General features: G+C 44.4%; 1 protein-coding gene across 2 annotated transcripts in view; it reads left to right on the forward strand.

Moving 5' to 3' along the window:
• LOC138662957 (oocyte zinc finger protein XlCOF22-like) overlaps nucleotides 1-11,906 on the forward strand; it is a 69,048-nt gene extending 57,142 nt beyond the window's left edge. Inside the window, exon 7 of one of the 2 annotated variants that reach the window (XM_069748972.1) lies at nucleotides 10,326-11,906. In XM_069748972.1, coding sequence (XP_069605073.1) covers nucleotides 10,326-11,686 — 1,361 coding nt within the window. In that variant the 3' untranslated portion in view covers nucleotides 11,687-11,906. The remainder of the gene's footprint in view (nucleotides 1-10,325) is intronic. The other variant, XM_069748973.1, reaches the window with a different exon arrangement.
• The last annotated feature ends 13,333 nt before the right edge of the window (nucleotides 11,907-25,239 follow it).

Here is a 25,239-nt window from a genome sequence, read left to right on the forward strand (position 1 = left end):
CCCACGTTGCGGATTCGTGTGAGATTTTTCAGCAACATTTCCAGTGTTTTTTGTGCGGATTTCACCTGCGGATTCCTATTGAGGAACAGGTGTAAAACACTGCGGAATCCGCACAAAGAATTGACATGCTGCGGAAAATACAATGCAGCGTTTCCGCGTAGTATTTTCCGCACCATGGGCACAGCGGATTTGGTTTTCCATAGGTCTACATGGTATTGTAAACCTGATGGAAAACTGCTGCGAATCCGCAGCGGCCAATCCGCTGCGGATTCGCAGCCAAATCCGCACCGTGTGTACATAGCCTAATTCTAAAGGTATGTGCACACGCTGCGGAAAACGGTGCGGATCCGCAGCAGTTTCTCATGAGTTTACAGTTCAATGTAAACCTATGGGAAACAAAAATCGCTGTACACATGCTGCAGAAAAACTGCACGGAAACGCAGCGTTTTACATTCTGCAGCATGTCACTTCTTAGTGCGGATTCCGCAGCGGTTTTACAACTGCTCCAATAGAAAATCGCAGTTGTAAAACCGCAGTGAAATGCGCAGAAAAAACGCGGTAAATCCGCCATAAATCCACAGCGGTTTAGCACTGCGGATTTATCAAATCCGCAGCGGAAAAATCCGCAGAGGACCAGAATACGTGTGCACATACCGAAACCCTAACCATAACCCTAGCCCTAACCCTAGCCCTAACCCTAGCCCTAACCCTAACCCTATTCTAACATTAGTGGAAAAAAAAAATTCTTTATTTTTTTATTGTCCCTACCTATGGGGGTGACAAAGGGGGGGGGAGTCATTTATTATTTTTTTTATTTTGATCACTGAGATAGATTATATCTCAGTGATCAAAATGCACTTCGGAACGAATCTGCCGGCCGGCAGATTCGGCGGGCGCACTGCGCATGCGCCCGCCATTTTGGAAGATGGCGGCGCCCAGGGAGAAGACGGACGGACCCCGGCAGGATCGGTAAGTATGATGGGGGGGGAGCACAGGGGGGGGGGATCGGAGCATGGGGGGGTGGATCGGAGCGCGGGGGGTGGAACGGAGCGCGGTGTGGTGGAACAGAGCACGGGGGGGTGGAACGGAGCACGGGGGGTGGATCGGAGCGCAGGGGGGTTGGATCAGAGCACGGGGGCGTGATTGGAGCACGGGGGGAGCGGAAAAGAGCACGGGGGAGCGGAGCACAGGACGGAGGGGAGCCAGAGCAGTGTACCGGACAGATCGGAGGGCTGGGGGGGGGCAATCGGTGAGGTGGGGCGGGGGCACATTAGTGTTTCCAGCCATGGCCGATGCTATTGCAGCATCGGCCATGGCTGGATTGTAATATTTCACCAGTTTTAATAGGTGAAATATTACAAATCGCTCTGATTGGCAGTTTCACTTTCAACAGCCAATCAGAGCGATCGTAGCCACGGGGGGGGGGGGGTGAAGCCACCCCCCCTGGGCTAAACTACCACTCCCCCTGTCCCTGCAGATCGGGTGAAATGGGAGTTAACCCTTTCACCCGATCTGCAGGGACGCGATCTTTCCATGACGCCACATAGGCGTCATGGGTCGGATTGGCACCGACTTTCATGAAGGGGTTAAAGGTGAACTTCAAGCTCAAGGAACATCAGTGTCAGATCGCACCATCCGTCGTTGTATGAGCCAAAATGGACTTCATGGGAGACGACCAAGGAGGACACCATTGTTGAAAAAAATCATAAAAAAGCCAGACTGGAATTCGCTAAACTACATGTTGACAAGCCACAAAGCTTCTGGGAGAATGTCCTATGGACAGATCAGACAAGAGTGGAACTTTTTGGCAAGGCACATCAGCTCTATGTTCACAGATGGAAAAATGGAGCATATCAAGAAAAGAACACTGTTCCTACTGTGAAAAATGGAGGAGGATCTGTTATGTTCTGGGACTGCTTTGCTGCATCTGACACAGGGTGTCTAGAATCTGTGCAGGGTACAATGAAATCTCAAGACTATCGAAGGATTCTAGAGTGAAATGTGCTGCCCAGTGTCACAAAGTTTGGTCTCAGGCACAGGTCATGGGTCTTGCAACAGGATAATGACCCAAAACACACAGCTTAAAGCACCCAAGAATGGCTAAGAGGAAAACATTGGACTATTCTGAAGTGGCCTTCTATGAGCCCTGACATAAATCTTATTGAGCATCTTTGGATAGAGCTGAAAAGTGCCGTCTGGAAAAGGCAACCTTCAAACACGAGACAACTGGAGCATTTTGCTCTTTAGGAGTGTTTTGTTACGGATTCAAGGATTGTGATGAATAATAAATGCTCATACGAAAATTGAGTAAACAAAAATGAATTTACTTAATAAATAATAAAAAATAAACAGTCACTAAATGCAGTAAAATAACATTATTCATACATTACATTATTATGGTAGAATTCAATCAGGCTGTCTCTGTATCCCCCATCTCTCTTCCATGTGTCTTCCTTTCACACTAAAGTTCCAGTCCTCTTTTTATATCTTAAACTATCCATACAAACTAATGTAAAAGCTTTGATATTCCAAAGGATGACAGGGAAAAACCCTCTTAGGGTACCGTCACACAGTGGCATTTTGATCGCTACGACGGCACGATCCATGACGCTCCAGCATCGTAACAATATCGCTCCAGCGTCGTAGACTGCTGTCACACTTTGCAATGTACGACGCTGGAGCGATAATTTCATGACGTATGTGCGATGTAGAAGATGTTGGTTACTATGCGCACATCGTATACAATATCGTGCACATCTTTGTTACACCATGCGATCATGCCGCCACAGCGGGACACTAGACGACAAAAGAAAGTTTCAAACGATCTGCTACGACGTACGATTCTCAGCGGGGTCCCTGATCGCAGGAGCGTGTCAGACACTGCGAGATCGTAACTATATCGCTGGAACGTCACGAATCGTGCCGTCGTAGCGATCAAAATGCCACTGTGTGACGGTACCCTTACTCCAAATAGATAAGATTTCACCACATGACATCCCTGGGGACGTAACAAGTATCTATCTTAAGGTACCTTCACACTGACCAACTTCACAACGATATCGCTAGCGATCCGTGACGTTGCAGCGTCCTGGATAGCGATATCGTTGTTTTTGACACGCAGCAGCGATCTGGATCCTGCTGTGACATCACTGGTCGGAGCTAGAAGGCCAGCAATTTATTTTGTCGCTGGATCTCCAGCAGACATCGCTGAATCGGCGTGTGTGACGCCGATTCAGCGATGTCTTCACTGGTAACCAGGGTAAACATCAGGTTACTAAGCGCAGGGCCGCGCTTAGTAACCCGATGTTTACCCTGGTTACCAGCGTAAACGTAAAAAAAAAAAAACACTACATACTTACATTCCGGTGTCTGTCCCCTGGCGCTGTGCTTCTCTGCACTGTGTGAGCGCCGGCCAGCCGTAAAGCAGACTACAGCAGTGACGTCACCGCTGTGTTTTACAGCCAGCCGGTGCTCATAGTCAGTGCAGGAAAGCACAGCGCCGGGGGACAGACACCGGAATGTAAGTATGTAGTGTTTGGGTTTTTTTACGTTTACGCTGGTAACCAGGGTAAACATCGGGTTACTAAGCACGGCCCTGCGCTTAGTAACCCGATGTTTACCCTGGTTACTAGGGGACTTTGCATAGTTGGTTGCTGGAGAGCTGTCTGTGTGACAGCTCTCCAGCGACCATACAGCGACGCTGCAGCGATCGACATCATTGTCTAGATTGCTGCAGCGTCTCTAAATGTGAAGGTACCTTAACATATAATTAACATATACATGATACCTTCTCCTGGGAAAGGTAACATAGTAACATAGTTAGTAAGGCCGAAAAAAGACATTTGTCCATCCAGTTCAGCCTATATTCCATCATAATAAATCCCCAGATCTACATCCTTCTACAGAACCTAATAATTGTATGATACAATATTGTTCTGCTCCAGGAAGACATCCAGGCCTCTCTTGAACCCCTCGACTGAGTTCGCCATCACCACCTCCTCAGGCAAGCAATTCCAGATTCTCACCGCCCTAACAGTAAAGAATCCTCTTCTATGTTGGTGGAAAATCTATCTTCTTTGTTGGTGGTCTACTCAGTTGACTCTCATTTTGAATGCCAAAAATCCTTTGTTAGTAGATAAACAAATTACTGGTCATTTACATTCCTTGGTTAAATTGACCATCTGGCAAAAGGTGCATTTAAGCTTCAATGACCTTCTGCTAACCTCCTTGTAAGTAAGAATATACTATATATATTATATAATAAACTGAAACCATATCAATATCTCTCAATAATTAGTATTAATTAATTGGAGTGTTGAAACCATGAAAAGATAACTACTACACAAGGAGTGGCCAAAATACCTGTTGAGAGGTGCAGAAATCTCATTGACAGTTACAGGAATCGTTTGATTGCAGTGATTGCCTCAAAAGGTTGTGCAGCAAAATATTAACCCTTTCACGCCAGAGCCTGTTTTTGCCTTTATGACCGGGCCAATTTTTTCAATTCTGACCAGTATCACTTCGTGAGGTCATAACTCTAAAATGCATCAATAAATCCTGGTGATTCTGAGATTATTTTCTCATGACATATTGTACTTTATGTATTGTGAATTCCGCTCTTGGGCTCCCTCCGGTGTTTGTAAGTGGCACTTTTGTGAGTTCTGCTCTTGGGCTCCCTCCGGTGGTTTTAAGTGGTATGGCTGTTCCTTGGATTTAGCAGTCAGCAGCTGCTTCCACTAATTGTCTATTCTGCTCGGCTATTTAGCCTAGCTCTTCTCTTCAGCTTGTGCCACTTGTCAATGGTTCCTGGTTGGAATCACATCTCTGCTTGGATTTCCCTGATATCCTGACCAGTTCAGCAAAGATAAGTCCTTGCTTTGCTCTTTTCTGTCCACATGTTGTGGACTTCATTGTTCGTTACATTCTATGTTTTTGTCCAGCTTGTCAGTATGGATTAATTCAGTTAAGCTGGAAGCTCTGGGAAGCAGATTTACCCTCCACACCTTTAGTCAGGTGTGGAGATTTTTGTAAACTCTGTGGTGGCTTTTTCTAGTTTTTAATACTGACCGCACAGTATTCCGTCCTGTCCTATCTATCTAGCTAGACTGGCCTCCTGTGCTACATCCTGGTTTCATTCTACGTATGTCTTTTCCCTCTCCACTCACAGTCATTATTTGTGGGGGGCTGTTATGACCTGGTAGTTAAGAGGCCACACTGATATGACCTAGTGGCTAAAACGCAACATGGGATGAGCTCTGAGAAGGTGGTATCTCTACTGACCGCAGTCCCTAATCCTAACAACAACACTAGAAATAGCCGTGGGATGTTCCTGACTCTCCCTAGACACCTCTTCACAGCCTAAGAATTAACTACCCCTAAAGAAGGAAATAGAAAGCTATCTTGCCTCAGAGAAACCCCCAAAAGGAAAGACCGCCCCCACAAATATTGACTGTGAATGGAGAGGGAAATGACGTACACAGAAATGAAATCAGAATTCAGCAAAGGAGGCCAATACTAAACTTGATAGACAGAGAGAAAAGGATACTTTGCGGTCAGTATAAAAAACTACAAAATCCACGCAGAGTTTACAAAAATGAACTCCACACCGACTCACGGTGTGGAGGGGCAAATCTGCTTTCCCAGAGCTTCCAGCTAGCCTGAATAAGACATAGTGACAAGCTGGACAAAAAGAGACATATTTGCAGAGCAATAGAGTCCAAACAAATGGACAAACAAAACTAGCAAAAACTTATCTTTTGCTGACAAGAACAGGCCATATGAGAAATCCAAGGAGAGAACCAAATCCAACCACGAACATTGACAGCAGGCATGAACTAAAGCCCAGAGCAGGTTTAAATAACAAACCCAGGTAAGGCGATTAGTGAAGGCAGCTGCTACAGCTACCTAAAGGAGCAGCAGTTCCACTCGAAACCACCAGAGGGAGCCCAAGGGCAGAACTCACAAAAATACCATTAGCAACCACAGGAGGGAGCTCCAGAACGGAATTCACAACAGGGGGCTATCTATCCTTTTGGGATTTTCTCTGAGGCAAGATAGTTTTCCTGCTTCTATCTTTAGGGGTAGTTAGCTCTTAGGCTGTGACAAGGTGCCTAGGGAGAGTTAGGAGCATCCCATGGCTGCTTCTAGTGTGGTGTTGAGCTTAGGAACTGCGGTCAGTACAGGTACCACCTCCTTCAGAGCTTGTCCCATGTTGCTCCTAAACCACCAGTTCATAACATTTATGATAGTGATAACATTTCTTTGATATAACTTGTGTTTATTTCTTAAAAAAATGGAGATTTGGCGAAAATTTCGCAATTTTCAAAATCTTTATTTTTATGCTCTTAAATCAGAGGGTCATATCACACAAAATAGTTAATAAATAACATTTCCCACATGTCTACTTTACATCAACACAATTTTGGAAGCAAATTTTTTTTGTTAGGAAGTTTTAAGGGTTAAAAGTTGACCAGCGATTTCTCATTTTTACAACAAAATTTACAAAACCATTTTTTAGGGACCACATCACATTTGAAGTGAGTTTGGGGGGTAAATATGACAGAAAATACAAAAAGTGATACCATTATAAAAACTGCACCCCTCAAGGTGCGCAAAGCCACATTCAATAAGTTTATTAACCCTTCAGGTGCTTCGCAGCAATGAATGTGGAAGGAAAAAATAAACATTTACTTTTCTTTCCCAAAATTTTCCTTTAGAACAATTTTTTTTAACTTTCGCAAGGGTAACAGGAGAAAATGGCCTATACATTTTGTTTTGCAATTTCTCCTGAGCATGCCGATACCCAATATCTGGGGAAATCTACTGTTTGGGGACACGGCAGGGCTCGGAAGGGAAGGTGCGCCATTTGACTTTTTGAATATAAAATTTGCTGGAATAATTAGCGGTTGCCATGTCGCGTTTGGAGAGCCCCTGATGTGCTTAAACAGTGGAAACCCCCCACAAGTAACACCATTTTGGAAACTAGATCCCCCAAGGAACTTATCTAGATGTGTGGTTGTGTGGTGAGCACTTTGAACCCCCAGATGCTTCACAGAAGTTAATTACGTAGAGCCGTGAAAATAAAAATCATATTTGTTCGCCCTCAATTTTTTAAAAAAAGGGTAACAGGAGAAATTGGACCCCAAAAGTCGTTGTGCAATTTGTCCTGAGTATGCTGACATCCCATATGTGGGGGTAAACCACTGTTTTGGCGCATGGCAGAGCTCAGAAGGGAAGGAGAGCCATATTGGAGGGCAGATTTTGCTGGAATTGTTTGTGGGTGATATGGGACATTGTCAGAGCCCCTGAGGTGCCACAACAGCATAAGCCCCCCAAAGTGACTGCATTTTACAAAATACTTCCCTGAATGAATTCTTCTAGAGGTGCAATGAGCATACTGACACCACAGCTGTTCCATAGAAAATTATACCATTGGGCAGTGAAGAAAAAATAATTACATTTTTACCACTAAAATGTTGCTTTAACCCGAGAATTTACATTGGAAAATAGGTAGATAGGTAAATGGTCACTACACCCATAGATGAATTCGCAGAGGGGTGTCATTTCCAATTCCCAGAGGGGTATCATTTCCAAAATGGGGTGACTTTAGGAGGGATTTTGCTGTTATGGCACTTTGGAGTTTCTGTTGTTTTGTCACTAAGCGGCTAGTGACAAAACAACAGCATCCCCCTGAAGTGACCCCATTTTGGAAATGACACCCCTCTGGGAATTCATTAATGGATAGAGTGACCATTTTCACTACACGGATGATTTCCAGAAACACGTAGTGGAAGTTTTAGAGAAAAAATTTCAAAAATGTCATTGTAGTGCCCAATATATTGTGCCCAGCTTGTGTCTCTGGAGACATCCCCCCATGTACCCCCGGAAATTGTTAGGTCAGCTCTACTCAGATGTGTCTGTCACTAAATAAACCAAATGCTTGAATGTCAAAACAGTTTAAAAACGTGGTTCTGTGTGGAAGATTGTAAAGCAGTCATGGAGGCATATGGCCGGCAACGATGGGCACTGTGGGCAATAATAGCGAGTATCATGCCTCATTCCTCTCTTGGAACATACACGACATCTTCTCTGGGGGTTCTTTCTTCTTTCAGTTGCTCGAATGAGTACAATAAAATGTCCCTCAGTGAATCTTCAGATTCTAAAGGATTGGCGGGGGCAAAATTTTCTGAAACAAGAATTTTAATGACCTTTTCCTGATAATCAAGGAAAGTATCTGCATTTCTGGCTTTTTTGTATAGCACAAAAGAGGTATATGAGGCCACCTGAAACAAATAAATGACTAACTTTTTATACCAGGTATATGATTTTTTTAATACCTGGTGTGGCTGTAGAACCTGATCTGCAAGGTCCACACCCCCCATATATGTGTTGTACTCAATGACAGACACAGGTTTTGGAGTAGTGGATCTCTGTTGATCTGCAGTGGCCCTTGTGGCATCTGTGTGGATCGAGCTCAGGATAAAAACATATTTATCCTTATTCTTATGTGCAAGCATCTCTCCTTTGTGTAAAGCCCCTGACTGCCCCTTTCAGAACTTTTTGTTGACCAATGATTGTGGAAACCCCTGATGGTTTTTGCGAATGGTCTCACAAGCCCCCATGTTATGTTCAACCACACTTTTAAATAGGGGTATGCTGGTGTAGTAGTTGTCAACATACAGATTGTAGCATTTTTGAAAATAGGAGTTATCAGCTTCCAAGCGGTTTTCCAGATGTCCCAAGATAAATAGGGCATCCTGGAGGGTTTAGTTGACTATCTTCCCCTCATAAATGCGAAAAGCTGATGTGTATCCGGTTGAACTCTTGCACATTATATAGAGCTTTATTACGAACCTTGCCCTCTTAGATATTTGTTTGTAGGACAATATGCTCTAGCAAGTTAATAGAAAACTCTGATGTGACATGACTGACATGACCAAATTATTGGCGAGACAATTGATAAAAGCTTAATTCTTTAGCCTAACCCTAACTTTAAAATAAACCCAAACCCTATCTTTAACCTTACAGTAACGCTAACTTTAGCCCCAACACTATCCCTAGCTATAGCACTAACCTGCCTTATGGTTTTTTTACTTTATAGCAAAATCGCTGACTGACACAGCTGTTGCCAGCAGCTCTTGTAACACTGTTTCTCCTCTAATCTCTCACTGACAGGAGATCTGAGGAGAAACAGCATTTTTATGAGGCAGATCACCAGGAAAAGTTGGTTGCTACAACAAACTTTCCTAGTGATTTGTCTCATTGGCTGGTGTGACGCTGACGTCTACAGGACCTGAATCAATCAGGTCTCGATGAAGTCGGGGTCACAGGAACTGTTGTGCACCAGAATCCCCTCGTTATAAGGTACGTGGGGGTCCCGATGAGCACAAAACCACCGACCATAGACAAACAGTAGATAAACGTCTGCGTTAGCAAGGTTTTGTGTAGCGCCAACGTTTTAGCTACCGTTGATGGTCACGAAGCAGTTAAGGGTACCATAATTTCTGTCCAAGCCTATTTCATTAGTTTTATATTTTTTTAAATTCTGTGGAAGCATGGTTGAAAAGCAATGTCTGACTTTCATTTGTTCATTTTCATAGATTTTTTATTTATTTTGTCAGATTCAAGTTATTTCTGTGACCGTTGTGGGTGTTTCTGTCATTAAACAAGGGGGACCAACAATTTTAACCACGTATGTAGGAGGAGTGAATATTTTGACTCCACAGCCACTTTCTGGAAATTAACACGCAGTGGATGTTGGAGAGTGAAAAGTACACATTTACCATTTTATTACCCAGCACATAGTGCCCAGATTGTGCTCCAGGAAACACACACTGCAAATTAGCTGGATTCTTCTCACTATAATATTGCTAAATGCAGGGATCCTAAATGTTGTTTGAGCACACTGCAAGACTCAGAAGTAAGAGTGGATTTTGCTGGATTGGTTTATAGAAACTTTGTTGCTTTTCAACTGCCTTTGAGCCACTAATAGTGTGGAAACCTCTGTTTTTTCCATTGACAGATAATGGACCTGAGTAGGGACTTGTTTTTTTTGTGAGATGAGAATTAGTATTATTTTCACCTACATAACATTGATTGGTTTCTTTTTATTTGATATTTGGGAGGCAGAATGAACAAACAGTTGAGCACCACGCACTACTGGTTCATCCAACAAGGTTTTCTATTAGACTGTGAACTGTCATTGTCTTGGTAAATAATTCAAGTTTTTTTTTACATAGCTTGCCATTTTTATGGACAGTTTAAGTAGAATTGTTCAAAAATGTAAAAGGATATTTTATTAAAAATTATATATTTTTTTATCTTAGCAGATGACTGTACAAGGAGATCAGAGGGACAGCTGATATCTTCAATTTTGAAATCTGATGATCTTGAGATCCTACAAGATACAACTGAAGTGATTGCTGTTACTCCAGATATATCATCATCCATTCACAGCAAAAATCTGTCATCTGATCCTATGAAACAGGTCCCATCTTCTGATTCATTACTAACTACTAAGGAAAATCAAAATCACAAAAGACGCATTAAAAAACAAACTACTCCTAAAGTAAATAATTCATTTTCATGTTCAGAATGTGGGAAATGTTTTAACCAGAAATCAGATATGGTTACTCACCATAGAACTCACACAGGGAAGAAGCCTTTTTCATGTTCAGAATGTGGGAAATGTTTTTCTCACAATTCACATCTTATTAAACATGAGATAACGCACACAGCTGAGAAGCCATATTCATGTTCAGAATGTGGGAAATGTTTTAAAAGGAAATGGCATCTTGTTAGTCACCAGAGAACTCACACAAGGGAGAAGACTTTTTCATGTTCAGAATGTGGGAAATGTTTTAAACAGAAATCAGATTTGGTTAAGCACCATAGAACTCACACAGGGGAGAAGCCTTTTTCCTGTTCAGAATGTGGGAAACGTTTTGCACAAAAATCACATTTTGCTATCCACCAGAGAACTCACACAGGGGAGAAGCCTTTTTCATGTTCAGAATGTGGGAAATGTTTTAACCAGAAAGAGAATCTTGTTAGTCACCAGAGAACTCACACAAGGGAGAAGCCTTTTTCCTGTTCAGAATGTGAGAAATGTTTTGCACGTAAATCACATTTTGCTGTCCACCAGAGAACTCATACAGGGGAGAAGCCTTTTTCATGTTCAGAATGTGGGAAATGTTTTAGCCACAAATCAGAGTTGGTTAATCACCATAGAACTCACACAGGGGAGAATCCTTTTTTATGTTCAGAATGTGGGAAATGTTTTGCACGTAAATCAAATTTTGTTACTCACCAGAGAAATCACACAGGGGAGAAGCCTTTTTCATGTTCAGAATGTGGGAAATATTTTAACCTGAAATCAAATCTTATTATTCACCAGAGAACTCACACAGGGGAGAAGCCTTTTTCATGTTCAGAATGTGGGAAATGTTTTCACAATAAATCAAATTGTGATAAGCACCAGAGAACTCACCCAGGAAAGAAGCCTTTTTCCTGTTCAGAATGTGGGAAATATTTTGCACGTAAATCACAATTTGTTACTCACCAGAGCAGTCACACAGGGGAGAAGCCTTTTTCATGTTCAGAATGTGGAAAATGTTTTCGAAATAAATCAAATTGTGTTAAGCACCAGAGAACTCACACAGGGGAGAAGCCTTTTTCCTGTTCATAATGTGGGAAATGTTTTGCATGTAAATCACATTTTGTTACTCACCAGATCAGTCACACAGGGGAAAAGCCTTTTTCATGTTCAGAATGTGGAAAATGTTTTCACAATAAATCAAATTGTGTTAAGCACCAGAGAACTCACACAGGGGAGAAGCCTTTTTCCTGTTCAGAATGTGGGAAATGTTTTGGTAATAAATCAAATTGTGTTAAGCACCAGAGAACTCACCCAGGGAAGAAGCCTTTTTCCTGTGCATAATGTGGGAAATGTTTTGCACGTAAATCACATTTTGTTTCTCACCAGAGCAGTCACACAGGGGAGAAGCCTTTTTCATGATCAGAATGTGCGAAATGTTTTAACTGGAAATCGGTTCTTTATAGGTACCAAAGCCCACACAGGGAAGAATCCCCTTTCATGTTAAATGGAAAATGAATCTTGATCACCATCAGAGAATCCACACAGTGGAGAAGCCTTTTTCCTATTCAGAATGCAGGAAATGTTTTAACCAGAAATTGAATCTTTACAATTGTCACAGGTTCCTTCTCTGGTATCACACAATCAACAGAACAAGAGAATAGTGAGCAATTCCAGAACCTTTATTTAGGCAAAACACGAAAGGTCCATATGATCCACCACACTGAGGATACAACAGTCCAACAATCCAGCACAGAGGATAACAGTCCATATTCCCTTCTTTCTCTCTCTGACATGCTGTCTTCACATTATTCCACACCAGACTGATCTCTGTGTCTCACCTCCCTGATATTTTCAAATCTCCCCCATCATTCACAGGCCAGGAGGGGGACGGACTCAGGAGCTCATTGTTTCAACAAGCTAGGTCAACATGTCATTAGCATATTAGTAAACAACATTATTCACTGACCCTGTGGAGAGATAACAATACAGAACTGTGGGGAGAATATCAGATGGCAAATAACAACTCATCTTACAAGATACGGTAACACCATGATAATCAGTAAAATAGAAATATACACAAAAATGATACCCACATAGCATATCACCCCATCACAACCTCTCCCCCTCATAGTAAGTGAGCACGCCATTAGGTCTACACAGACCTCTGGCCTGCTCACTTTAGTCCACTTTGCTCCACTGTTTATAGTTCCTTTTACAGTGGCAGGGGTTGCAATAATTATTAGCACTTGTCCATAAATTCCCGGGTCCTGGCTTTATGGTCATACCAGGCTTTTCGACTGGACTGGGCCGTTCGCTGATGTTCATTAGCCAAGGTAGCTAGCTGGGTGAGACAGCCTCTGACCTCTAGAATGTAGGGAATGATGGGCGTTAAGGTATCTGCGATATCTCCTTCCGATTGTTCTTTCAGAAGGAGAGGCCCACGGACCTTCTGCTCCCACAAAATGACTTTGCAACTCCCCAATGTCATTTCCAAGGAGGATATCTGCAGGAAGTCCTCCGATAACGCCAATCCAACACAGTTTTTCTCCAAAACCAAAATCCAAACGTACCAAAGCTTGCTGTATATATTTTCGGACACCCCCCGCCAGGACAATAGGAATTCCCGGGCCCTGGCGAATTGCCTCGGGTCGAACCACATGGGGGTCAGCGATAGTCAGGAATGCCCCCATGTCTCGAAATCCCGACACTTTGTATCCATCAAGACATCCTGCAGGTGGCAATGCCATTGCTGTTTATTTCTGATGGACAAAGGCTGGAGTCCGTACACTCCAGGAGGGGTATCTATGGTGCCGTGGTCAGTGGTCCACTCTGGTGGGGGTGGTGGTAGCTCTTTCTCAGGTGGGATGGAGTGCACAAGATGCACTGGATGAGGTGGGGCTGCGTGGTGCTCCCTCTGAATCCTTGAGGGACAGCTGTTGTGAATTCTGTTGGCAAGCTCCCTCCTGTGGTCATGAATGGTACTTCGGCTGGTTCTGTCCTTGGGCTTCCTCTGGTGGATGTGAGTGGGGCTGCGGCTTCTGAGTTTCCGTCCACAGGTGACGAGGTTAAGTCGTTAGGTGCTGCTCTATTTAACTCCACCTAGTGCTTTGCTCCTGGCCTCCAGTCAATGTTCCAATATTTGTCTTGCTCTCTCCTGGATCGTTCTTGTGGCCTGCCTTCCCTGCATAAGCTAAGTTCTGCTTGTGTTTCTTTTGTTTGCTATTTTTTCTGTCCAGCATGCTATTTTGATTTGTCTTGCTTGCTGGAAGCTCTGGGACGCAGAGGGAGTACCTCCGTACCGTTAGTCGGTGCGGAGGGTCTTTTTGCGCCCTCTGCGTGGTCTTTTGAAGGTTTTTGTGCTGACCGCAAAGCTATCTTTCCTATCCTCGGTCTATTCAGTAAGTCGGGCCTCACATTGCTAAATCTATTTCATCTCTGTGTTTGTATTTTCATCTTTACTCACAGTCATATGTGGGGGGCTGCCTTTTCCTTTGGTGAATTTCTCTGAGGCAAGGTAGGCTTATTTTTCTATCTTCAGGGCTAGCTAGTTCCTTAGGCTGTGCCAAGGCGCCTAGGTCTGGTCAGGAGCGCTCCACGGCTATTTCTAGTGTGGTGTGATAGGATTAGGGATTGCAGTCAGCAGAGTTCCCACGTCTCAGAGCTCGTCTTATGTTATTAGTAACTATCAGGTCATTTGGTGTGCTCTTAACCACCAGGTCTATTGTTGTTCTAACCACCAGGTCATAACAGTACTGGAGGCCCAAAGTACTAATGCTTCTCAATAGAGGGAAAAGAGAAGTTCTGAGACCATTTTTTTTTTTGCACTGTGTTTTGTCTTTCTTTTCCCCTAGACATTTGGGTGGTGCAGGACACAGGTGTAGTGATGGACATTAAAGGTCTGTCCTCTTGTGTGGATCATCTCACTGCAAGAGTACAATACATTCAAGACTTTGTGGTTCAGAATCCTATGTTAGAACCTAAAATTCCTATTCCTGATTTATTTTCTGGAGATAGAGCTAAGTTTCTGAATTTCAAAAATAATTGTAAACTGTTCCTAGCTTTGAAACCTCGCTCCTCTGGTGACCCAGTTCAACAGGTAAAGATCGTTATTTCCTTGTTGCGTGGTGACCCTCAAGACTGGGCATTTTCCCTTGCGCCAGGAGACCCTGCATTGCGTGATATTGATGCGTTTTTTCTGGCGCTCGGATTGCTCTATGATGAACCAAATTCAGTGGATCAAGAAGAGAAAATCTTGCTGGCTCTGTGTCAGGGTCAGGATGAGGTAGAGATATATTGTCAGAAGTTTAGGAAGTGGTCTGTGCTCACTCAGTTGAATGAATGTGCTCTGGCAGCAATTTTCAGAAAGGGTCTCTCTGAAGCCCTTAAGGATGTCATGGTGGGATTTCCCATGCCTGCTGGTCTGAATGAGTCTATATCTTTGGCCATTCAGATCGATCGGCGCTTACGTGAGCGTAAAACTGTGCACCATTTGGCGGTATTATCTGAGCATAAACCAGAGCCTATGCAATGTGATAGGACTTTGACCAGAGCTGAACGGCAAGAACACAGACGTCGGAATGTCTATGTCTCATGCTATCTCCGATTGTCCTAAGTGCACTAAGCGTTTCGCTAGGTCTGCCACCATTGGTACGGTACAGTCGAAATTTCTTTTGTCCGTTACTTTGATCTGCTCTTTGTCGTCCTATTCTGTCATGGCATTTGTGGATTCAGGCGCTGCCCTGAATTTGATGGACTTGGAGTTTGCTAGGCGCTGTGGTTTTTTCTTGGAGCCCTTGCAGTATCCTATTCCATTGAGAGGAATTGATGCTACGCCTTTGGCCAAGAATAAGCCTCAGTATTGGACCCAACTGACCATGTGCATGGCTCCTGCGCATCAGGAGGATATTCGCTTTTTGGTGTTGCATAATCTGCATGATGTGGTCGTTTTGGGGTTGCCATGGCTACAGGTCCATAACCCAGTATTGGATTGGAAATCTATGTCTGTGTCCAGCTGGGGTTGTCAGGGGGTACATGGTGATGCTCCATTTATGTCTATTTCATCATCCACCCCTTCTGAAGTTCCAGAGATCTTGTCGGATTACCGGGATGTATTTGATGAGCCCAGATCCAGTGCCCTACCTCCTCATAGGGATTGCGATTGTGCTATCGATTTGATTCCTGGTAGTAAGTTTCCTAAAGGTCGACTGTTCAATCTGTCTGTGCCTGAGCACGCCGCTATGCGGAGTTATGTAAAGGAATCCTTGGAGAAGGGTCATATTCGCCCGTCATCGTCGCCATTGGGAGCGGGGTTCTTTTTTGTGGCCAAGAAGGATGGTTCGTTGAGACCTTGTATTGATTACTGCCTTCTTAATAAAATCACAGTCAAATTTCAGTACCCCTTGCCGCTGCTGTCTGATTTGTTTGCTCGGATTAAGGGTGCTAGTTAGTTCACCAAGATAGATCTTCGTGGTGCGTATAATCTTGTGCGTATTAAACAGGGCGATGAATGGAAAACAGCATTTAATACGCCCGAGGGCCATTTTGAGTACCTGGTTATGCCATTCGGGCTTTCCAATGCTCCATCAGTATTTCAGTCCTTTATGCATGACATCTTCCGAGAGTACCTGGATAAATTCCTGATTGTATACTTGGATGATATTTTGGTCTTCTCGAATGATTGGGAGTCTCACGTGAAGCAGGTCAGAATGGTGTTCCAGGCCCTGCGTGCGAATTCTTTGTTTGTGAAGGGGTCAAAGTGTCTCTTTGGAGTTCAGAAGGTTTCATTTTTGGGTTTCATTTTTTCCCCTTCTACTATCGAGATGGACCCTGTTAAAGTCCAGGCCATTTATGATTGGACTCAGCCGACATCTCTGAAGAGTCTGCAAAACTTCCTGGCCTTTGCTAATTTTTATCGTCGCTTCATCAATAATTTTTCTAGTATTGCTAAACCATTGACCGATTTAACCAAGAAGGGTGCTGATGTGGTCAATTGGTCTTCTGCTGCTGTGGAAGCTTTTCAGGAGTTGAAGCGTCGTTTTTCTTCTGCCCCTGTGTTGTGCCAGCCAGATGTTTTGCTCCTGTTTCAGGTCAAGGTGGATGCTTCTGAGATTGGAGCAGGAGCTGTTTTGTCACAAAGAAGTTCTGATGGCTCGGTGATGAAACCATGTGCCTTCTTTTCCAGGAAGTTTTCGCCTGCTGAGCGTAATTATGATGTTGGCAATCGAGAGTTGCTGGCCATGAAGTGGGCATTCGAAGAGTGGCGTCATTGGCTTGATGGAGCTAAGCATCGCATGGTGGTCTTGACTGATCACAAAAATTTGACTTATCTCGAGTCTGCCAAACAGTTGAATCCTAGACAGGCTCGTTGGTCGCTGTTTTTCTCCCGTTTTGACTTTGAGGTTTCGTACCTTCCAGGCTCTAAGAATGTGAAGGCTGATGCCCTGTCTAGGAGTTTTGTGCCCGACTCTCCGGGTTTGCCTGAGCCGGCGGGTATTCTCAAAGAGGGGGTAATTTTGTCTGCCATCTCCCCTGATTTGCGGCGGGTGCTGCAAAAATTTCAGGCTAATAGACCTGACCGTTGCCCAGCGGAGAAACTGTTTGTCCCTGATAAATGGACGAGTAGAGTTATCTCTGAGGTTCATTGTTCGGTGTTGGCTGGTCATCCTGGAATCTTTGGTACCAGAGATTTGGTGGCTAGATCCTTTTGGTGGCCGTCTCTGTCGCGGGATGTGCGTTCTTTTGTGCAGTCCTGTGGGACTTGTGCTCGGGCTAAGCCCTGCTGCTCTCGTGCCAGTGGGTTGCTTTTGACCTTGCCGGTTCCGAAGAGGCCCTGGACACATATCTCTATGGATTTTACTTCGGATCTCCCTGTCTCTCAAAAGATGTCGGTCATTTGGGTGGTTTGTGATCGCTTTTCTAAGATGGTCCATTTGGTACCCTTGGCTAAATTGCCTTCCTCCTCTGATTTGGTGCCATTGTTTTTCCAGCATGTGGTTCGTTTACATGGCATTCCGGAGAACATCGTTTCGGACAGAGGTTCCCAGTTTGTTTCGAGGTTTTGGCGAGCCTTTTGTGCTAGGATGGGCATTGATTTGTCTTTTTCCTCGGCTTTCCATCCTCAGACTAATGGCCAGACTGAATGAACCAATCAGACTTTGGAAACATATCTGAGATGCTTTGTTTCTGCTGATCAGGATGATTGGGTGTCCTTTTTGCCTTTGGCTGAGTTCGCCCTTAATAATCGGGCCAGCTTGGCTACTTTGGTTTCGCCGTTTTTCTGCAATTCTGGTTTCCATCCTCGTTTCTCTTCAGGGCAGGTTGAGTCTTCGGACTGTCCTGGTGTGGATACTGTGGTGGATAGGTTGCAGCAGATTTGGACTCATGTGGTGGACAATTTGACATTGTCCCAGGAGAAGGCTCAACGTTTCGCTAACCGCCGGCGCTGTGTGGGTTCCCGACTTCGTGTTGGGGATTTGGTTTGGTTGTCATCTCGTTATATTCCTATGAAGGTTTCCTCTCCTAAGTTTAAGCCTCGTTTCATTGGTCCGTATAGGATTTCTGAGGTTCTTAATCCTGTGTCATTTCGTTTGACCCTTCCAGCTTCTTTTTCCATCCATAATGTATTCCATAGGTCATTGTTGCGGAGATACGTGGCGCCTGTGGTTCCATCCGTTGATCCTCCTGCCCCGGTTTTGGTTGAGGGGGAGTTGGAGTATGTGGTGGAGAAGATTTTGGATTCTCGTATTTCGAGACGGAAACTCCAGTACCTGGTTAAGTGGAAGGGGTATGGTCAGGAAGATAATTCCTGGGTTTTTGCCTCCGATGTTCATGCTGCCGATCTGGTTCGTGCCTTTCATTTGGCTCGTCCTGGTCGGACTGGGGGCTCTGGTGAGGGTTCGGTGACCCCTCCTCAAGGGGGGGGTACTGTTGTGAATTCTGTTGGCAAGCTCCCTCCTGTGGTCATGAATGGTACTTCGGCTGGTTCTGTCCTTGGGCTTCCTCTGGTGGATGTGAGTGGGGCTGCGGCTTCTGAGTTTCCGTCCACAGGTGACGAGGTTAAGTCGTTAGGTGCTGCTCTATTTAACTCCACCTAGTGCTTTGCTCCTGGCCTCCAGTCAATGTTCCAGTATTGGTCTTGCTCTCTCCTGGATCGTTCTTGTGGCCTGCCTTCCCTGCATAAGCTAAGTTCTGCTTGTGTTTCTTTTGTTTGCTATTTTTTCTGTCCAGCATGCTATTTTGATTTGTCTTGCTTGCTGGAAGCTCTGGGACGCAGAGGGAGCACCTCCGTACCGTTAGTCGGTGCGGAGGGTCTTTTTGCGCCCTCTGCGTGGTCTTTTGAAGGTTTTTGTGCTGACCGCAAAGCTATCTTTCCTATCCTCGGTCTATTCAGTAAGTCGGGCCTCACATTGCTAAATCTATTTCATCTCTGTGTTTGTATTTTCATCTTTACTCACAGTCATTATATGTGGGGGACTGCCTTTTCCTTTGGGGAATTTCTCTGAGGCAAGGTAGGCTTATTTTTCTATCTTCAGGGCTAGCTAGTTCCTTAGGCTGTGCCAAGGCGCCTAGGTCTGGTCAGGAGCGCTCCACGGCTATTTCTAGTGTGGTGTGATAGGATTAGGGATTGCAGTCAGCAGAGTTCCCACGTCTCAGAGCTCGTCTTATGTTATTAGTAACTATCAGGTCATTTGGTGTGCTCTTAACCACCAGGTCCATTGTTGTTCTAACCACCAGGTCATAACAGACAGCCAGACTGCAAATGTCCAGGTTGCCCACACCCGTAACATTTTCTTTTTGTGATACCCCCAGGTCGTGGTCGAAACTGTTGGGGCCCAGGATTGTGAGCTGTGATTGTCATCGGCCTGCGGCTGGGTGGAGGGGCAGATAAAATCGGAGGGGGATGGGGCGCAGGAGAAGGCCGTGGTTCATTGTCCAGAAGTCTCCAACATTGCGGTCGGATAGTAAGGGCTTCATCAGCAAAGGGCTGCAGCTCTATCCATGGTGCACGTCGTGCGTTCCCGGACCCATTCCCGTACCTCTGCGGGACACTTGGCAAGAAATTGTTCTATAAGGAACGCCTGTATAACATCTTCAACAGTAAAGGCGTTTTCTGCTTCCAGCCATCTCCGACATGCCTGGGACATCTTACAGTGGGGCAAAAAAGTATTTAGTCAGTCAGCAATAGTGCAAGTTCCACCACTTAAAAAGATGAGAGGCGTCTGTAATTTACATCATAGGTAGACCTCAACTATGGGAGACAAACTGAGAAAAAAAAATCCAGAAAATCACATTGTCTGTTTTTTTATCATTTTTTTTGCATATTATGGTGGAAAACAAGTATTTGGTCAGAAACAAACAATCAAGATTTCTGGCTCTCACAGACCTGTAACTTCTTCTTTAAGAGTCTCCTCTTTCCTCCACTCATTACCTGTAGTAATGGCACCTGTTTAAACTTGTTATCAGTATAAAAAGACACCTGTGCACACCCTCAAACAGTCTGACTCCAAACTCCACTATGGTGAAGACCAAAGAGCCGTCAAAGGACACCAGAAACAAAATTGTAGCCCTGCACCAGGCTGGGAAGACTGAATCTGCAATAGCCAACCAGCTTGGAGTGAAGAAATCAACAGTGGGAGCAATAATTAGAAAATAGAAGACATACAAGACCACTGATAATCTCCCTCGATCTGGGGCTCCACGCAAAATCCCACCCCATGGGGTCAGAATGATCACAAGAACGGTGAGCAAAAATCCCAGAACCACGCGGGGGGACCTAGTGAATGAACTGCAGAGACCTGGGACCAATGTAACAAGGCCTACCATAAGTAACACACTACGCCACCATGGACTCAGATCTTGCAGTGCCAGACGTGTCCCACTGCTTAAGCCAGTACATGTCCGGGCCCGTCTGAAGTTTGCTAGAGAGCATTTGGATGATCCAGAGGAGTTTTGGGAGAATGTCCTATGGTCTGATGAAACCAAACTGGAACTGTTTGGTAGAAACACAACTTGTCGTGTTTGGAGGAAAAAGAATACTGAGTTGCATCCATCAAACACCATACCTACTGTAAAGCATGGTGGTGGAAACATCATGCTTTGGGGCTGTTTCTCTGCAAAGGGGCCAGGACGACTGATCCGGGTACATGAAAGAATGAATGGGGCCATGTATCGTGAGATTTTGAGTGCAAACCTCCTTCCATCAGCAAGGGCATTGAAGATGAAACGTGGCTGGGTCTTTCAACATGACAATGATCCAAAGCACACTGCCAGGGCAACGAAGGAGTGGCTTCGTAAGAAGCATTTCAAGGTCCTGGAGTGGCCTAGCCAGTCTTCAGATCAAAACCCTATAGAAAACCTTTGGAGGGAGTTGAAAGTCCGTGTTGCCAAGCGAAAAGCCAAAAACATCACTGCTCTAGAGGAGATCTGCATGGATGAATGGGCCAACATACCAACAACAGTGTGTGGCAACCTTGTGAAGACTTACAGAAAACGTTTGACCTCTGTCATTGCCAACAAAGGATATATTACAAAGTATTGAGATGAAATTTTGTTTCTGACCAAATACTTATTTTCCACCATAATATGCAAATAAAATGTTAAAAAAACAGACAATGTGATTTTCTGGATTTTTTTTTTCTCAGTTTGTCTCCCATAGTCGAGGTCTACCTATGATGTAAATTACAGACGCCTCTCATCTTTTTAAGTGGTGGAACTTGCACTATTGCTGACTGACTAAATACTTTTTTGCCCCACTGTATGTGCATACATACTAAAAGATCCCCCCAAAGTGCATGGGAGGTCTCGGAACTTGGCCCTATATGAGTCTGGGGTGATAGCATGGTAATCCAGGATAGTCTGCTTTACAATGTTATAATCCCGATTCCGCTGTGAGTCAATGGTTCGGTAAGCCTCCGCCAGGCTACCGTTCAGGAGTCCTACTGACAAACGCATCCAGCCAGAGTGGGTCACCTCCATCACAGCACACTGCTGCTCAAAGTCCTTGAAGAACCCCTCCACATCTCCGGAAGCCTCAATGAATGGCTTAAACTCTTTCTGGGTGATCCGTACAGGCTCCCGGATCATTGGGTTTACACTCCACGTTGCGTTACTTCCTCTTTCAAGCTCCATTGCTTCTTGTCTCTGCTGTGCCCGGCGGGTAGCCTCCTCATTGTACTCCTGAGAGATGCCTGGGCTCAGAACAGCCATCTCTTCTTCGTACCACACCACCCACTGGCTTTTTGGGGTGGGGGTCCTTGTCTCCACTGCTCGTCCTTCAGACATATGGGAGTAGGTGGTCTGGCTGGCACCCACCTGTAGGTCAGTCCTCTTTAGTCAGCCCCTGGTAGTTCAGGCCCAGGTCTCTGGCTCTCTCCTGTAAACTGGATACAGTCCAATTTCTGTACTCTGTGTGTGGTTCTCCATTAGGTTACGCTCTGTTGATCCCACTGCCTCCCACCAGTTGTCACAGGTTCCTTCTCTGGTATCACACAATAAACAGAGCAAGAGAATAGTGAACAATTCCAGAACCTTTATTTAGGCAAAACACGAAAGGTCCATATAATCCACCACACTGAGGATACAACAGTCCAACAATCCAGCACAGAGGATAACAGTCCATATTCCCTTCTTTCTCTCTCTGACATGCTGTCTTCACATTATTCCACACCAGACTGATCTGTGTCTCACCTCTCTGATATTTTCAAATCTCCCCCTTCATTCACAGGCCAGGAGGGGGAAGGTATCAGGAGCTCATTGTTTCAACAAGCTAGGTCAAGATGTCATTAGCATATTCGCAAACATTATTCACTGACTCTGTGGAGAGATAACAATACAGAACTGTGGGGAGAATATCAGATGGCAAATAACAACTCATCCTACAAGATACAGTAACACCATGATAATCAGTAAAATAGAAATATACACAAAAATGATACCCACATAGCATATCACCCCATCACACCAATAATAATAATCTTTCTTTTCATATAGCCCTAACATATTCCGCAGCGCTTTACAGTTTGCAAACATTATCGCTGTCCCCAATGGGGCTCACAATTTAAATTACATAGTAACAGTTAGCAAGGCTGAAAAAAGACAATTGTCCATCCAGTTCAGCCTATATTCCATCATAATAAATCCCCAGATCTGCGTCCTTCTAAAGAACCTAATAACTGTAAGATACAATATTGTTACGCTCCAGGAAGACATCCAGGCCTCTCTTGAACCCCTCGACTGAGTTCGCCATTGCCACCTCTTCAGGCAAGCAATTCCAGATTCTCACTGCCCTAACAGTATAGAGTCCCCTTCTGTGTTGGTGGAAAAACCTTCTCTCCTCCAGAGAGACTGTCACCATCCTTGGTATAAACAGATCCTCAGCGAGATATTTCTTTTGTCCCCTTATATACTTATACATGGTTATTAGATCGCCCCTCAGTCATCTTTTTTCTAGACTAAATAATCCTAATTTTGCTAATCTCTCTGGGTATTGTAGTTCTCCCATCCCCTTTATTAATTTTGTTACCCTCCTTTGTTCTCGCTCTATTTCCATTATATCCTTCCTGAGCACTGCTGCCCAAAACTGTACACAGTACTCCATGTACGGTCTAATCTGGGATTTGTACAGAGGCAGTATAATGTTCTCATCATGTGTATCCAGACCTCTTTTTAGTGAATCCCATGATCCTTTTAGCCTTGGCAGCAGCTGTCTGGCACTGGCTGCTCAATGTATGTTTATCATTAACTAGGATCCCTAAGTCCTTCTCCCTGTCAGATTTACCCAGTGGTTTCCCGTTCAGTGTGTAATGGTGATATTGATTCCTTCTTCCCATGTGTATAACCTTACATTTATCATTGTTAAACCTCATCTGCCACCTTTCAGCCCAAGTTTCCAACTTATCCAGATCCATCTGTAGCTGAATACTATCTTCTCTTGTATTAACTGCTTTACATAGTTTTGTATCATCTGCAAATATCGATATTTTACTGTGTAAACCTTCTACCAGATCATTAATGAATATGTTGAAGAGAACAGGTCCCAATACCGACCCCTGCGGTACCCCACTGGTCACAGCGACCCAGTTAGAGACTATACCATTTATAACCACCCTCTGCTTTCTATCACTAAGCCAGTTACTAACCCATTTACACACATTTTCCCCCAGACCAAGCATTCTCATTTTGTGTACCAACCTCTTGTGCGGCACGGTATCAAACGTTTTGGAAAAATCAAGATCTACCACATCCAATGACTCACTGTGGTCCAGCCTATAGCTTACCTCTTCATAAAAACTGATTAGATTGGTTTGACAAGAGCGATTCCTCATAAACCCATGCTGATATGGAAATGCTTCTTGTTAAGTTACCTTCACACTGAACAACTTTATAACGATAACGATAGCGATCCGTGACGTTGCCTCGTCCTGGATAGCGATATCGTTGTGTTTGACAGGCAGCAGCAATCTGGATCCTGCTGTGACATCGTTGGTCGGAGCTGAAAGTCTGGAACTTTATTTCGTCGCTGGATCACCCGCTGACATCGCTGAATCGGCGTGTGTGGCGCCGATCCAGCGATGTGTTCACTTGTAACCAGGGTAAACATCGGGTTACTAAGCACAGGGCCGCGCTTAGTAACCCGATATTTACCCTGATTACCATTGTAAATGTAAAAAAAAAAACACTACATACTTACATTCCTGTGTCTGTCGCGTCCCACAGCGTCAGCTTCCCTGCACTGTGTCAGCGCCGGCCGGCCGTAAAGCAGAGCACAGCGGTGACGTCACCGCTCTGCTTTACGGCCGGCGCTTACACAGTGCAGGGAAGCTGACGCCGGGGGACACGACAGACATCGGAATGTAAGTATGTAGTGTTTCGGGGTTTTTTTACATTTAAAATGGTAACCAGGGTAAACATCGGGTTATTAAGAGCGGCCCTGCGCTTAGTAATCCGATGTTTACCCTGGTTACCCGGGGACTTCGGCATCGTTGGTCGCTGGAGAGCTGTCTGTGTGACAGCTCTCCAGCGACCACACAACGACTAAACAGCGACGCTGCAGCGATCGGCATCGTTGTCTATATCGCTGCAGCGTCGCTTAATGTGACGGTACCTTTAGACATCAGAGCAGTCACACAGGGGAGAAGCCTTTTACATTTTCTTAATGTGGGAAATATTTTACTTGGAAATCAACTGTTAATAAATATCAGAGACATCACATAGGGGAGAAACCTTTTTTATGTTCATAATGTTGGAATACTTTTAACCAAAATTGAATCTTCTTAAATGGGTTGTCTCTTGTCATTCTTCATGTTTGCTGACAAACAAATACAGTATAATTCTTGTATTTTCCTCCTATAGGGACTGCCCTAGTTTGGTAATGTAACAGCTGTTAATTAGTAGTACAGACAAATTGTCTTAGACTAAACTCCATTTTCAGACGGCCCAATATGTACCACTCGAGGAAAACTTACCTGCTCCAAAGATCAATAGCAGCTTCTAACTAATGGCCATGCTGCGGTCTGTCAAGGAAAGAGTGCAATATCGTTATAAAGACTAGGGATGTGTGCAATCATAATGTCTGGAAGATCTGTGCCATTATTTAGTATGAATATGGAGATTATCTCTGAAAGTGAAGTGTTCCCTGAGCGGTA

Source organism: Ranitomeya imitator, chromosome 2 (genome assembly GCF_032444005.1).
Source record: "Ranitomeya imitator isolate aRanImi1 chromosome 2, aRanImi1.pri, whole genome shotgun sequence".
In the NCBI taxonomy this organism is placed as follows: domain Eukaryota; kingdom Metazoa; phylum Chordata; class Amphibia; order Anura; family Dendrobatidae; genus Ranitomeya; species Ranitomeya imitator.